Here is a 14,366-nt window from a genome sequence, read left to right on the forward strand (position 1 = left end):
TCCTCCATGGTTTTCGTGGTTCAGGTATATTCCTCCAGAGTTTTCGATGTCTGGATATGTTTCTCCATGGTTTTCGTGGACTAGGTAGATTCCTCCATGGTTTTCGTGGTCTAGGTAGATTCCTCTATGGTTTTCGTGGTCTAGGTATGATTCTTCATGGCTTTCGCAGTCGAAGTCGACGGCTCCACAGTTTTCGATGTCCAGGTATGTTTCTCTCGGGTTTTCGTGGTCTAGGATAATTCCTCCATGGGTTTTGATGTCTAGGTATATTCCTTCATGGTTTTCGATGTCTGGATATGTTCCTACATGGTTTTCGTGATCCAGGTATATTCCTCCATGGTTTTCGATGTATGGATATGTTTTTCTATGGTTTTCGTGGTCTACGTAGATTCTTCCATAGTTTTCGTGGTCTAGGTATGTGTCTTCATGGTTTTCGCAGTCGAGGCCGACGGCTCCACAGTTTTCAATGATCAAGTATGAAGGACCACGAAAACCATGTTCCTTCATGGTTTTCGTGGTCCAGGTATATTCCTCCATGTTTTTCGTTGTCCAGGTATATTCCTCCATGGTTTTCAATGTCTAGGCATGTTTCATCATGGTTTTCGTGGTTCAGGTATATTCCTCCATGTTTTTCGATGTCTGGGTATGTTTCTCCATGGTTTTCGTGGTCTAAGTTGATGGTTCCACAGTTTTCGATGGCTAGGTCTGAGTTTCCATAGTTTTTGTTCTCTAGGTATATTTCTTCATCATTTCCGTGATCTAGGTCGATGACTCCATACTTTTCGATGTCTAGGTATGTGTCTACATATTTTTCAATGTCTAGGTATATTCCTCCATGGTTTTGGATGTCCAGGTATATTTCTTCATAGTTTTAAATGTCTACGTATGTTTCTTCATGGTTTTCGTGGTCCAGGTATATTCCGTCATGGCCTTTGACGCTAGGTCAACAATTCCATAGTTTTCGATGTTTGGTTATGGTTCTCCATGGTTTTCATGGACTAGGTCGACGGTTCCATTGCTTTCGATGTCTACGTCGACAGCTCCATGGTTTTCGATGGCTAGGTATATTTCTCCATGGCTTTCGTCGTCCTGGTATGTTTTTTTCATGCTTTTCGAGGTCTAGATCAACGGCTCCGTAGTTTTCAATGTCCAGGTATGTTTTCCCATTGTTTTCGTGGACTAGGTTGACGACTTCATAGTTTTCACTATCCCGGTCGATAGCTCCATAGTTTCCGATGTTAAGGTGAATTTATCCATGGTTCCCGATATGAAAGTCAATGGCTCCATAGTTTCCGATAGTGTGGTGAGTTTTTCTAAGCTTTTCGATATCTAGGTCGTCGGCTCTATAGTTTACGATGTCTAGTATGGCGACTATACGGTTTTCGATGCCTAGGTGGATGCCTTCGTATTTTTCAATATATATTCGACAATTTTATATTTCCCGATATTTAGGTAAACGGTGCAATGGTTTACGATATATTTCCTCATAGTTATCGATATCTAGATCTGCGCTTTAATAGTTTGCATTGACGAAGCAGGTTCAGACGTTACAGAAAAAATATCACTGGACACCAATAACCATAAAGCTGTGGTCTTAGACATTGAATACCATGGAAACATCTCCTTGGACATTGCAAACCATTGACAGTATCCATGTCAACATGGAATCCATGAATGAAAAGAAGATAGTTTCAAAAATCATTTTTCCAAGTAAACAAGTGGAGCTTTTCAAAAAAAGGAATAGAAAATGAAAATATCATCCCATTGCATAGGAATTTCCCAATCTTTCATTGGAAAATTCGATTTGCTGAATGGATAATCAAAATCGTCACCATCATTGCTTGTAAAAGGTTTCAACTCACATGAACATAACCGCACAGTTTTCGTCCGTCTACATAGAATAATTGGCTGTGTCGATTGCTTTTGGCACATAGAGAAAAGCACTCAACTTGAAACAAATCGTTTTAAAAATTTTCGTCGAAGACGAGGAATGTATTTTTTTTCTTAAGTAAATATTGTCACGCCTCTAAAAAATAAGCTAAATTAGAAAAAAAAATAATTGACAAAGTAAAAAAAGAACGCCAATTATTAAAAGGTCGCGACCGTAGTTTCCAATAATTTTCTATATTTGCATTATCAATAAAAAACTTCAAAATATTTAAAAAAATGAGATCGTTTTCTGAAGTTGATAAATATAGTGAATGAAATACGATTCCTATATAGTTGTCACGTCTCGCAAAAAGAAGTGAAATCAGTAAATATTAAAACTTCAAAAAGTAAAATAGGCACGCCAAGTATTAAAAGGTCGTGACCGTCGTTTTAAATGATTTTCTATATTCGCATTGTCAATAAATAAATTTTAAAAAATGTTTAACTGTGAAAAATATGAGATCTATTGTAACATATACAGTGAATGAATTACGTTTCCTGTAGGAATTCTGAATTTTGGAAATAAAAAAAAATGAGATCATTTTCTAACGTAGCCAAGTACAGTGAATGAATTAAGGTTCTTGTGGAATTCATTCGTGTACACTTTTAGCCTTAATCCCTCACTTATTCAGAAAAATTGTCCAGCAAACGTCACAGAGCAACAAAGGTTTCTCGAATGATTCTGCAATTATTAAGAGATTATCATCTGTTTTTATGCTAGCTCGGGTTATAAACTTAAAACAGTTTACGCGTACAAGTGCATGCATTGTATCTATACGATGAACTGCACAAATTCATTTTCAACATTACACACAAGCTTGGCGTGCATGGTTTTCAATCGGAAGCTCGGCGAAGGAATGCCTCATCCGTCCATATATTTGAAGAAAACTTGATGATCCTCTCATGTAATTGTTTTTTAATTTGCCATCCCTTTTCCATCCAACTATTTTATTGAGTAGTTCGACGTGAGATCCCGCGCTGTGTACACAAAGAAAAATATCTATTCTTGACTAGTTTGACTGATAAATTCATTACTCCAAATGTTTCGTATTCAACGCGTTTTCTTTTCTCAAATCAATGTTTACACAGCTTACTTCTTTGTTCATCCATTTCAATACTTGTGTAATTCATCCAATCATCTGCCCATTTGGTAAAAAAAAGAGTGTACGGACAAACGAGTGAAAGTGACGCGTGGATAAATTAAAATGCGTATGGGCATGAAAGAATGGCCGTATCTATCCGTACAAGATAAAGGCATATAAAGGGATTGATTGATTTCATTTCTTTACCCGTTCGTTTAATTGTTCAATTTTATCCACAAATTTCACCCATCTGTATTGTTTACCAAATCATTATATAACAGGGCCCCTCTTATTTTATTGGGGGATCGGTTTTTTTCACACTCGTTCATACAATTCTAATTAATTATTGTTTTCATAGTAAATTTGAACAATTGTCTCTTCCCGAGCTTCCGATTGAAAACCATGCACGCCAAGCTTGTGTGTAATGTTGAATATAGATACAATGCATGCACTTGTACGCGTAAACTGTTTTAAGTTTATAACCCGAGCTAGCATAAAAACAGATGATAATCTCTTAATAATTGCAGAATCATTCGAGAAACCTTTGTTGCTCTGTGACGTTTGCTGGAAAATTTTTCTGAATAAGTGAGGGATTAGGGCTAAAAGTGTACACGAATGAATTCCACAATAACCTTAATTCATTCACTGTACTTGGCTACGTTAGAAAATGATCTCATTTTTTTTTATTTCCAAAATTCAGAATTCCTACAGGAAACGTAATTCATTCACTGTATATGTTACAATAGATCTCATATTTTTCACAGTTAAACATTTTTTAAAATTTATTTATTGACAATGCGAATATAGAAAATCATTTAAAACGACGGTCACGACCTTTTAATACTTGGCGTGCCTATTTTACTTTTTCTATATGTACGGTAAACGCTGCTACTGCACTAACTACGGCACACACACATACACGCGCGCGCACACGCACGCACACGCACACACACGCGCACACACACACACACGCGCGCGCACGCGCACACGACCACACACACACACACACACACACACACACACACACACACACACACACACACACACACGCGCGCGCGCAAACAAATGTGAGTAACCAGCTTCAATAACAGAACGTTCATGAGACGGTGTTCGGTCCCGTCTAGTCGCGTTTGTTGACGGAAGTTACAATTACGGGATCTCTATACGGTTTCAACGATTTTTCAGGATTTACTGAACCGTTGCGAGCCGCTAACTTACGGAGTAATCCACGGGGACGACCGAGTGTCGGTTAAGAATCAAATGGAACTGATGTACAAAAACCCTTGTCGCGGCAACGAGAGCTCAAAAGCGATCATCGTGACGGAATTTTCAGTGCATCTCAGCACTTTAGTCTTTAAGTTACGACTTTAGTCCTTACCAAGGGTATCCACGAGCCACCTTGGATGTCGCGATCAAGCGATGCCGAATCGGCGGATTCCAAGCGGCTTCTTCGATTTGCGTTGGCACGAAGCATTGCGTAGTGACCGAAACAAGAACGTTCTAGCAGGTTTAATAAGAGAAATATATTGAAGCTGAGAGGAAACGTCGTCAAGTCTTGCGTTTAATAATATTCAAACCCGGGACTGCGAGTCCCGGGTTTGCGCAAAATGCGAATTTGCGAGCTCGAGTCCTTGTTCATCGTACTAACCGCTCTCCCCTGTAGAAGTTTATTTATTTTGTTGCAGGAAATGAACGACGGTGGAGAAAAAGATGGAATTAAGGCTGTACCAAGGACGGCTCAATCAATGAAAACTAGTATGCTTGATCTGACTTATGGAATAGATGATGTACCACCTTGGTATCTGTGTATTTTCATGGCATTACAGGTATTGTAACAATATAACTTTCTTCGGTAAATAAGTGGGTTAGTAATAAACACAGTTATTTGATGGGGATTTAGGGTAGCTATTGGGAATAACCTCAGGAGTGCACCGTCACTTTGTTTACATACGCAGCGCGAGGGTCTCTGTTTTCAAGAGACTCGGTAGAGTCTCGGGACAAGTACATTGTCGTCTGCTGGCGTGAGGCTCTCGCCGAGACTATACTTTCTCTGAATAAAACGATTCGCGGTGGTGGGGGTAAAATTCGCTTGTGATTTTCTTAAATTACGAAACTTATGAGTTATGTACGGCTTTGAAAATTGAACTTTCAGCTAATTAAGGAGTTCTCTGTCGAATGAGCCCAAAATCAGCATGATTAGTGTCGTAATTTCTGAGAAAAAACTTTGCATGGGCTTAAGATTATGCAAAAGTTACTAACATATTCAGGATTTGACGCATCTGTATACTAAAGCGAAACACCGACTCAAGAACTTTATTTTATTTTTATTTCAACGACATGGCACGCACGAGTGTTTACACCGGCGTCCATGTTGAAAAACTGTCACTTCGCGAAGCGGCGCTCGGGAAGCGAGGCGCTCAGCGCTGCCAACCCAATTTCGTTTTCACAAAATTCCCTAGATTCTCAAAATTCTTGATTTTATTCAATTTCAATTAAACAAACTCTTTCTTATTGAGAATAATGAAGCGGATTGTTAAAGAAACGTATTTGGAACAAATGGGTGAAGATTTCAGAGTAAAATCATTTAAAAATTTCAGAAAACTTTTCTTTGAAAGATCGAGCGTGCACAGTGCGCATGCGCGATGACCTACATTCAACAGGCACGTGCAAGAACGTGACTTACGGCAAATTAATAAATAAAATCAAATAAAAATAATCTTGTGAACAAAATCAATAGAAAACAAAATCAAATGATAGAAGAAGACTTTAAAGGGATAAAAATCGATCCAAAATTCATTTTATTAAATTTTATTGAATTCTTGCATATGCGCAGTGTGACTACAGCTCGACTCGGCCAATTGGGACCCACGCGGGGGAGTTAGCGCACCAATTAGAGAATTTAGAGTGGGAGTCCCTGGTTCGAGATTAAGAATCACAGCGAATTAGAGTAAGGGAGAAAGTCCAAGCGCGTTATTATTATTATTTCCTTTGTTCGAGAGAGTATAAAAACCCGAGCGCAGAAACTCCGGTAGCTAGTCTCATCTCGAATCTCGCCACGCTAGGAGCCAGTTTCGTCTCGAATCTCGCAGAGCTCGACTCGCATTCCCAATTACCAAACGCCAGTCTTGCCTCGAGATCTCGCCACGTAAACTCGCCAAATCAGACGAGAATAAAGAAACATAAAATTTTTCACTCATTATAAAAATAGCTCTAAAAACAAAGAGCAAAATAACATCGCTATTATCCCACTCAGAATTCAAACAGAATAACACCTTTCCTCTCTCACGCTAAGAGGGCCGGGTTCATTCGATTTCGTTTGAACTCAAGATTCTTAGGTGAGAGTTTCCGATCTATCCAGGAGGGCCGGGAGAGTTCGATTCCGTTCTGTCTCAAGATTCCTGGTAGATTTCCAATCCTTTTTCTATCCAAGAGGGCCGTAGCCGTTCGATTTCGTTCGGTCACAAGATTCTTGGGTAGGACTCCTACCTTTCCACGCCAGAGGGGCCGGGACAGTTCGGGTTCGTTCTGTCTCAAGATCTCTGGGTGGATTCTTTTCCATCAACAAATCATTGCTTTCTGAGTGGCGATTAAATTCATTAAAAATTACTAAAACCAAGTAAGTTTTCTTTATTCTCAAAACGAGACAATTTCGAGTCAATTATTATTTTGAACTAATTAAATTATGCAAAACCAATTTAACTCACTGAAAACAATTTATTTGAATTATATCGAGTCAAAAGAGTGAAAAAGCAAATAAAATTCACTCGTCACACTCAATTTGTATTGTATAGAGTCAAGAAGTGAGTTTATAAAATTAAGAGCTCAATAAAAATAATTATTTAATCGATCAAACAAGCGCTGGCGAGATAATAGTCATTACAATTTCGAAAAATTAGATTATCGCGAAATTTCAATAAAAATTAAGTATTATGAAGAAAAATACCGGAAATGAAATTATTCATGCGAAATAAAATCTAATAAAACACAATTCTCAGGCAAAACAAAATTCATTTATTTTTGTAATTTGATCCGTAAATATTCAAAATTTAATAAATAATTTGTTATTTTCAATTAAATTTCATTGCACTTTTGTTTTTCTTTCATGCCCGCTCTTCTTCATCATAGTCACACCGTCACGCTCGAATCCACGCGTGACGGTGTGCACGAGCACAAACGTACCGTTACAATACGCATACTCCAACCGTTACAAACATAGGCCCCTTGGCCCCCATGATCACCAATCCCTGGTGAGAGAAATTTTACAGCAACCAATGAAGGGTGAGAGAATTTTTGGGCCAATGACATTCGATAAACAGAGCAAGGAAGTTTGGCGGAAAGCTGAGGAGCTCGAGAACTCGAAATCACTCGAAAGTCACCAGCCGAAGTTTCACGTCGTGTTGACGTTTGGGGTTATGATGTTAGGAAGTGCGTGCGGAACAATAAAAATAATTTTCGCGTCATCTAACGAAGTGCATATGAGTATTTATTTTGTTAAAACTTGTTCTATACTAAACCGGTATAAAAGCGGCCGGGTAAATGTAGTCTGTGATCTGCGCGATGCATATGTCAACGAAACTTTTCAAGATTTCATTATTTTATTTGATTAGAAATAAGTGTGCACTGAGATAATCTTTCAATTGAACCAGAGTGCGCGGAATATTGTCTAGTGTAAATATACCGTCAGTTCCGTGATTATATATCATGTGTAATAACGTCCGTGATAATGAACGTTTTGACGTTACGAAGTGCGGGACAAATATAACAAACGTTCGCATAGTTGGTGAATAATATTAATAAGGCAAATCAGTTTCTCAAAAATAGGTCTGGAAGTTGTGAGGAAAAACATTCGTCAACCTATAATGTCAAATTGGTTGATAATTGATAAAACAAGAACACACGGAACTGTTAACATAATGTGATAAACTCCAATCGAATAAATGTTTTCTAGTTTATTTCGTGTGTCATCATTATTTTTGAATATTCCCATGTCATGCTTCCTATTAAGTTTGGCTCTGCTCTTTCCAATCCTTGTTTTCACTCCGTCGGTTTGCAGCGGATCGATACATTTAATTGATTCGTTGCCTAATATGTGTCCTATGATTTTCTACTATTCCTTCATGCTGATTGTGGTAACGTGATTCAAGAACAATACTTATGAAATGACGCGTATGTTAAGTATTCCTATTCTGCAAACTGCAAATGTGGAATTATTAGTGAAAAGATTCATTACGATAAGTCTACAGTTGCTCAGAGTAGACTACATACAGGTATGGCGCCCCCCACTCCTATCCCCACTCCTTCCCCCACCACAACACCCACCCACTTCAAGCTATTTTTTCCCACTCCACAGGTAAATAGCTTGGTGGCCAGGTGTGGGGGGGGGGAATAGTGTGAGAAGTACCATACCTGTATGTTTTTCTACTTTGTTCTTTTTTTTCTCTTTGGGAGTAGAGGGTCGAATAACACTGTTGAATACATTTATATTGTTTTTTATTTATTTATGATGATGATGATGATGATGATGATGATGATGATGATGATGATGATGATGATGATGATGATGATGATGATGATGATGATGGTGATGGTGATGGTGATGGTGATGGTGATGGCGATGGCGATGGCGATGGTGATGGTTGACGTGATCATAGTAAATAACTATTTACGAAAAACACTTTGGTATAAATCTTTTCTTTATTATTTTTTCAATTTGAAAATCATAACTGCATTAATGTGATAGCATTCAATTTCGCTTCATCTTCTTCTTTCTCCTGGAACAGAAGAATGAAAAAGAAATTTTCAAATTTTATTTTTCTTATTTTTTTTTTGGATCTTGTTTTTATGTTGAAAAAAATTGTATTACTTACGGGTCGTCTATTTTATCCTCATCGTTCTCGGATAGCACCACTCTCTTTAGATTATTGTTCAGCTTCTCCACATTTGGGGGTCGTGGCGAGTCGAAATCTATTGGAATCAACTTCCATTTATTTTCTCCTTCTTTCTCCCTGAAATAATTAAAACGGATTGATTTATTAGTGGAATTTATAATCAATATCAAAATTTGGGAATTTTGGAAATAAAAAATTTGCAAATTTGGGATGATTGCACAACGTAAAAACATTTGAACTTAATCAATATCAAATAATTTTTTTTTACTCTTTATTACATTAAAATTATTTCAATGAAAAAATTCATTGATTGTCTTTCTATATGGAAAACAGTAAATATGAACTTACTGTTTTTCTCTCTCTTGAATAACTCGGAGTTTTTTGAAAAGAATATCAGTCCATGAAGACGGCTCGGACTTCCTTTTCCCACAGATAACGATTTCTTTCGCTTTCCTCTGTTTCCTTAATGCTCGTAAACGAACAGCGTTTTGTCGAGCTTCATCGTCGTTGACCGCTCTCCGATAACTCCAAACATTCATCTTCGGAGCAGCTTGAAGTTCCAGAGTGACGTCATCGTATACCAAGTACACCCGTCTTTCTCCATCTGTCACCTCTACCCAAATATCTGGTATTGGCCAGGGGTCGGATGGAGACACATAATCGTCGTAATGAAGCTCTGGAAAAAAAACTTGGTTCAAAATCACGTCACTCATTTCCTACACTTACACATTCACAAACACTATACGAATTCGCGAGTTCTGTTTTATTTTTTCCACTTACGCATTGTCTCGCGTTTTCTACTCGATTTGATCACTTCAAACACTGGACTGCTAATGAGGTAAAAATCATCCGAATGAAAGGGATGGACACCTTCCCCAACTCCATCCCAATACTGAATCTGCAGTTTTATGTCTTAGGTATGTTCCCAGGATGGTACCGAAACTAGAGTGCTAGCTGCTATCTTTTTTACTTGCGTTTTTATTTGAAAGGATTTATTTGATGAGATTTATTTGTTTGTATAATGAATTTTAAAGAGTTTTATGTTTATGTTTATTAGGGTGTCCGTTATTTACCAAGTTGGTTTTTTTTTTGCGACGCTCCCTAGAATTTTAGTTTATGATCTAAAAAAAAAATATCACCCAAAATAAACCCTTAATACTCATGGTAAACCGTGCCGTAAAGACGATACATTTCCCGTTTAAATAACATGGGATTTTACCACTTTTTACATTTAATTTTTTTTTCCCTGAACAGGTCAACATTGAGCAATGAAATAAATCATTTTTTGTAGAAAATCGGATGCTCTACAAAAAAGATCTCTTATGATTTTTCGATAAATTCACTCCTTTCAAAGTTATTCAAGGTTGAAGTTTAACTTGTAGCGAATTTTCAGATTCTTTCACTTTGACGATAATATTATCATTATTCAAATAAAAATTCATTGTTCGTTTCGAAAAATATCGGATTTCGACTGTATTACAGCAAATATTATTAAGGAAAAATTCGATGAATAGAAAAAATGAAGTGACTAACAAGTACATTTTAGTACATCGATGTTCACCATTTATTTTATCAAACATTCTTTGGTTGCATTTGAAAATTTTTTCTTGTACTCGCTTACAATTTGAATTACGTACTGTTTTTGATCTTCGTGTTTAGCTATAATATTAATATATTCTTCGGTCAATTTTACAGCCCTTTCGGCGGTATCATTGACCACTTTTAGATTTTTGACAATTTCTAACCCTCTTGAATAATCTGAATTGTCTGACCATTCACTATTGTTTAACTGAAGAAAGTTTGTAACGATACCAAATCTTTCAAAAAATTTCAAAGAATTGGAATTAATAAAACAATCAACGTTCTTATTTAGAAACCATTTAAAATCATCTGAATTAAAAATAAAGCGTTTAGGAAGATCGAACTCATCATCACCTAATTTCAAAGCCTTCACCATTTTTTGCTTTACGTCAAGCGGTATATTTTCATCAAAAAACGATAAAGCCGCTGCTTCAGGACTCAAATACCATAAATGGTTTCTAAATTTTTCTAAAACTGCGTCAGATAATTCTTGATCAATTTTTCGATATTGGTAAACAGCTTTGATGAATTCGAGATCTTGATTTGGAGCAGTTGCCGCTAAAGGTGCAGTATACCAAAATGGAACGTAAACAAATACGATGAATAAGGAAATTTCCCGAAGATTTTTTTCATCTTCTAGAGTTAACTCCAAAGTATCTCGAAAAATATAAATTTTCAAACAATAAATAGCCTTGGCCATCCACCGAGCGTGATGGAATGCTCCAGGTTTGTGAAATTTGATATTTTCAGAATCCATTGTCCCTAAAAATATTTTACTCAATTCCAAGAGTTCTCGATAATCATCACGCGGTAAAAGAGTATTTAAAAACTCATCAATTTTTGAAGAAACTTCTGGTATTTGATCTCGTAAAATTTTCTTCAATTTACTTTTCTGTATTACAGATCTATATTTTGTTTTATCAATAGAACTCCATTGACTCTGGAAATTTTTAAATAATGGAACATTGGGTCCGGTTGTGCCTGGCATTTTCGTGGAGTGTACGCAAGATAACACTAATTCATAAATATGGTGTCTACAAGGGAGGTACAATAACTCTATCTCAAGTTTACGTTCTAGAATTACTGCAGCTCCCTTTCTGCAACCGAGGTTAGAATTAGTGGTATCACAGCAAAGCGCTTTGATAGACTCGTTTAATCCCCATTCGCATAAAATGTTGTAAATTTCTTCTGCTTGAGTAGAGCCACATCCATCAGTTAAGGCAGGTACACCAAGAAGTTTTTCTTGTCCATTACAGCTAATCAAAATAGGCAGTCTTTCAACGCGCTCGCAAGTCATACTATCTGGGATCAATTTCCCGTCCCAATGTATAACGGCAGCATCAACTACAGTTTCGCCGAAGAGTACCTTAATATTTTCAGCCATTTTTTTTCGTAATTTAGATCGTATGTCATGGAAAGAAGTTTTATTCAAAATAAGATTACGTGGATCAACTCCCATAGCTGGTGCCAAAGCTGAGACAAGACGAACTGAATCTCTGTAGGAAATTTTACAGCTATCGAACGCTGCAACCACATCGTCTGTGAGAATATTAATCGTTCCTCTAACATTTTTTAGTTCATAATATCGCCCAGTTGCTTCAAATTCTGACGCCGAAGTTGATTGAGAATTGTCCAAAATTTCTCCACTAGATCTTAGTTCATTTACAGTTTGTAAACAGCTTTGCGTATCGATATCTATTTAACAATAGAAAAATTCAAAGATTATTATATAACACATATCTTAAACATTTTCTGAAATAAAAGTGCCAAATAGTTATTTAAAATTTTATATTTTTCAAGATGAAACAACTATTGTTAAGGAAAAAAAAACATTTTCCGTAATATTATAACCAAATATTTTCACATCTTACCAGAGATTGTTTTACTCGCACTCTTCACAACGTGATCTGTTGCTGTAAATAAATGAATTGAAGATGCGTTTTCGTGGAATTCGTCGTTTGAACGCAGATTCTCAGAATTATTCTCAGATGCCAAAATAAATTCTCCTATAATTGAGTGATTGAACTCAGTGTTAAAACATTGAAATAAGATATTCAATTTCATTTATTTGATACTTTAAAATTACCAGCTTCTTGTGTCAAATCATTAGTTGTTTCCACAAATTTCAAATGGAGAGTCCGTTGAGTTCTTTGATCAATTAAAAATGTTTTTGTTTCAGCATCAATCATTTCAAGAATGTTACCATGAGCAATATCAAATAATTTTTCAAGCTTTTTGAGGAAATCTTGCTCTTTTTTTTTGTTGTTTTGTCGGACACTTTTTTGCACATTTCTGTAGTCTGTATGAAGCCTTTTCAGTTTTGTTATACACCATGAAGTGATTTGAGTGGGGATGGCCGCTTTGCTCCAAATTTTTTCAACTTCATTTATAACGATTGAATAGCTGTCATTTATCGGTTTATTAAGATTTCTTGAATGATGAAATAATAATTGGAGAATTTCTTTATTGGTTGGTAATTTTTTTCCAATAATTTTATCGATAGTATTACCGATCAAAAATATGTTTTGTCTTAGAGACATCGATTCTTTATCACTCGTTCTGAAAAAAAAGTAAATGAGAATTTTAGGTTAGAACTGTTTACAAATTTCTAATTATATTGTATGGTATTCAGTATAAGTTTAATTTACAAGTTTATGTATAGAAAAATCATCGTTCACTCACTTGAAGTTTATATATCATTGATTATCATTGATAATTTATTAATATAAATGATTATTGTTGAGAGAATGCATGAGTCCACGAAACACTCCGCCAACATCTGGCGGGCTTGCAAGGGGTTACTGCAGACTACCACTAGATGTCACGGCGCACAACTCCCATTAGGTTTCAATGCACTGGGCGCGCACCTGATGCCACGAGAAGTTTGCCATGCGCATGTGTGCTGCAATGGTGAAAACCGTTGGATTTCCGCTTAGCGAAGCGATGAAAATAAATAAACAATTTATATTATTGAAAACTCGCTACAAGTTCAACTTCAACCTTGAATAACTTTGAAAGGAGTGAATTTATCGAAAAATCATAAGAGATATTTTTTGTAGAGCATCCGATTTTCTACAAAAAATGATTTATTTCATTGCTCAATATTGACCTGTTCAGGGAAAAAAAAATTACATGTAAAAGGTGGTAAAATCCCATGTTATTTAAACGGGAAATGTATCGTCTTTACGGCACGGTTTACCATGAGTATTAAGGGTTTATTTTGGGTGATATTTTTTTTTAGGTCATAAACTAAAATTCTAGGAGGCGTCGCAAAAAAAAACCAACTTGGTAAATAACGGACACCCTAATGTTTATAGTTATAATGTAATTTATTATTGAACACTTATTGATTAAACCTTACAACTAAAAATTATTTCCAAGAAATTTAACGTGATTTTCCTTCGTAGTCTGTTACGAGTTGACAAATTTCAAATCGAAACAGTAGTGATTTCGGAAATCACTGCGTCCATCGAATTTCGAACGAAATCAGGGTATTGTTAACCCACTTTTTGCCGAGTTTCTTCCGTTATTTTTCCCAAGTAGTCTTCTGTCTCAAGGATTCGCATTACATCCTGCTGCCCGCCGCTTGCAATGTGGAGATCATGGGTGGTGGAGATTATGATGGTCACACACATATTTACTGCTGCACTCTCACGCTCAAGTTTTTGTACATAAGCGTTGATGCACTTGCTGACTTCTTTCAATTTCTTGAAGGTCGATCCCTGTAGGATAATATTGCACTGACGAACTCCGGTGGGAACCTCTCCAATTGCTGGTATACTAGTGTTGCTGAAGCAGACTGCTGATTGTTGAAAGCAGGAGGTAAAAACGGTGCAATGCGATCCATGAACGATTTTTGTTCCAAGCATTCTTTCAGCGTCCCAGC

The 14,366-nt window shown here is 36.5% G+C and overlaps 1 protein-coding gene across 5 annotated transcripts in view; it reads left to right on the forward strand.

Annotated features, from left to right (window-relative positions):
- Window positions 1-14,366, forward strand: part of LOC122406617 (solute carrier family 23 member 2) — a 1,354,473-nt gene that overhangs the window by 99,905 nt on the left and 1,240,202 nt on the right. For all 5 annotated transcript variants that reach the window (XM_043412169.1, XM_043412170.1, XM_043412168.1 and 2 more), the window contains one exon: window positions 4,697-4,837. In XM_043412169.1, coding sequence (XP_043268104.1) covers window positions 4,697-4,837 — 141 coding nt within the window. The remainder of the gene's footprint in view (window positions 1-4,696; window positions 4,838-14,366) is intronic.

Source organism: Venturia canescens, chromosome 2, assembly GCF_019457755.1.
Source record: "Venturia canescens isolate UGA chromosome 2, ASM1945775v1, whole genome shotgun sequence".
Classification (NCBI taxonomy): domain Eukaryota; kingdom Metazoa; phylum Arthropoda; class Insecta; order Hymenoptera; family Ichneumonidae; genus Venturia; species Venturia canescens.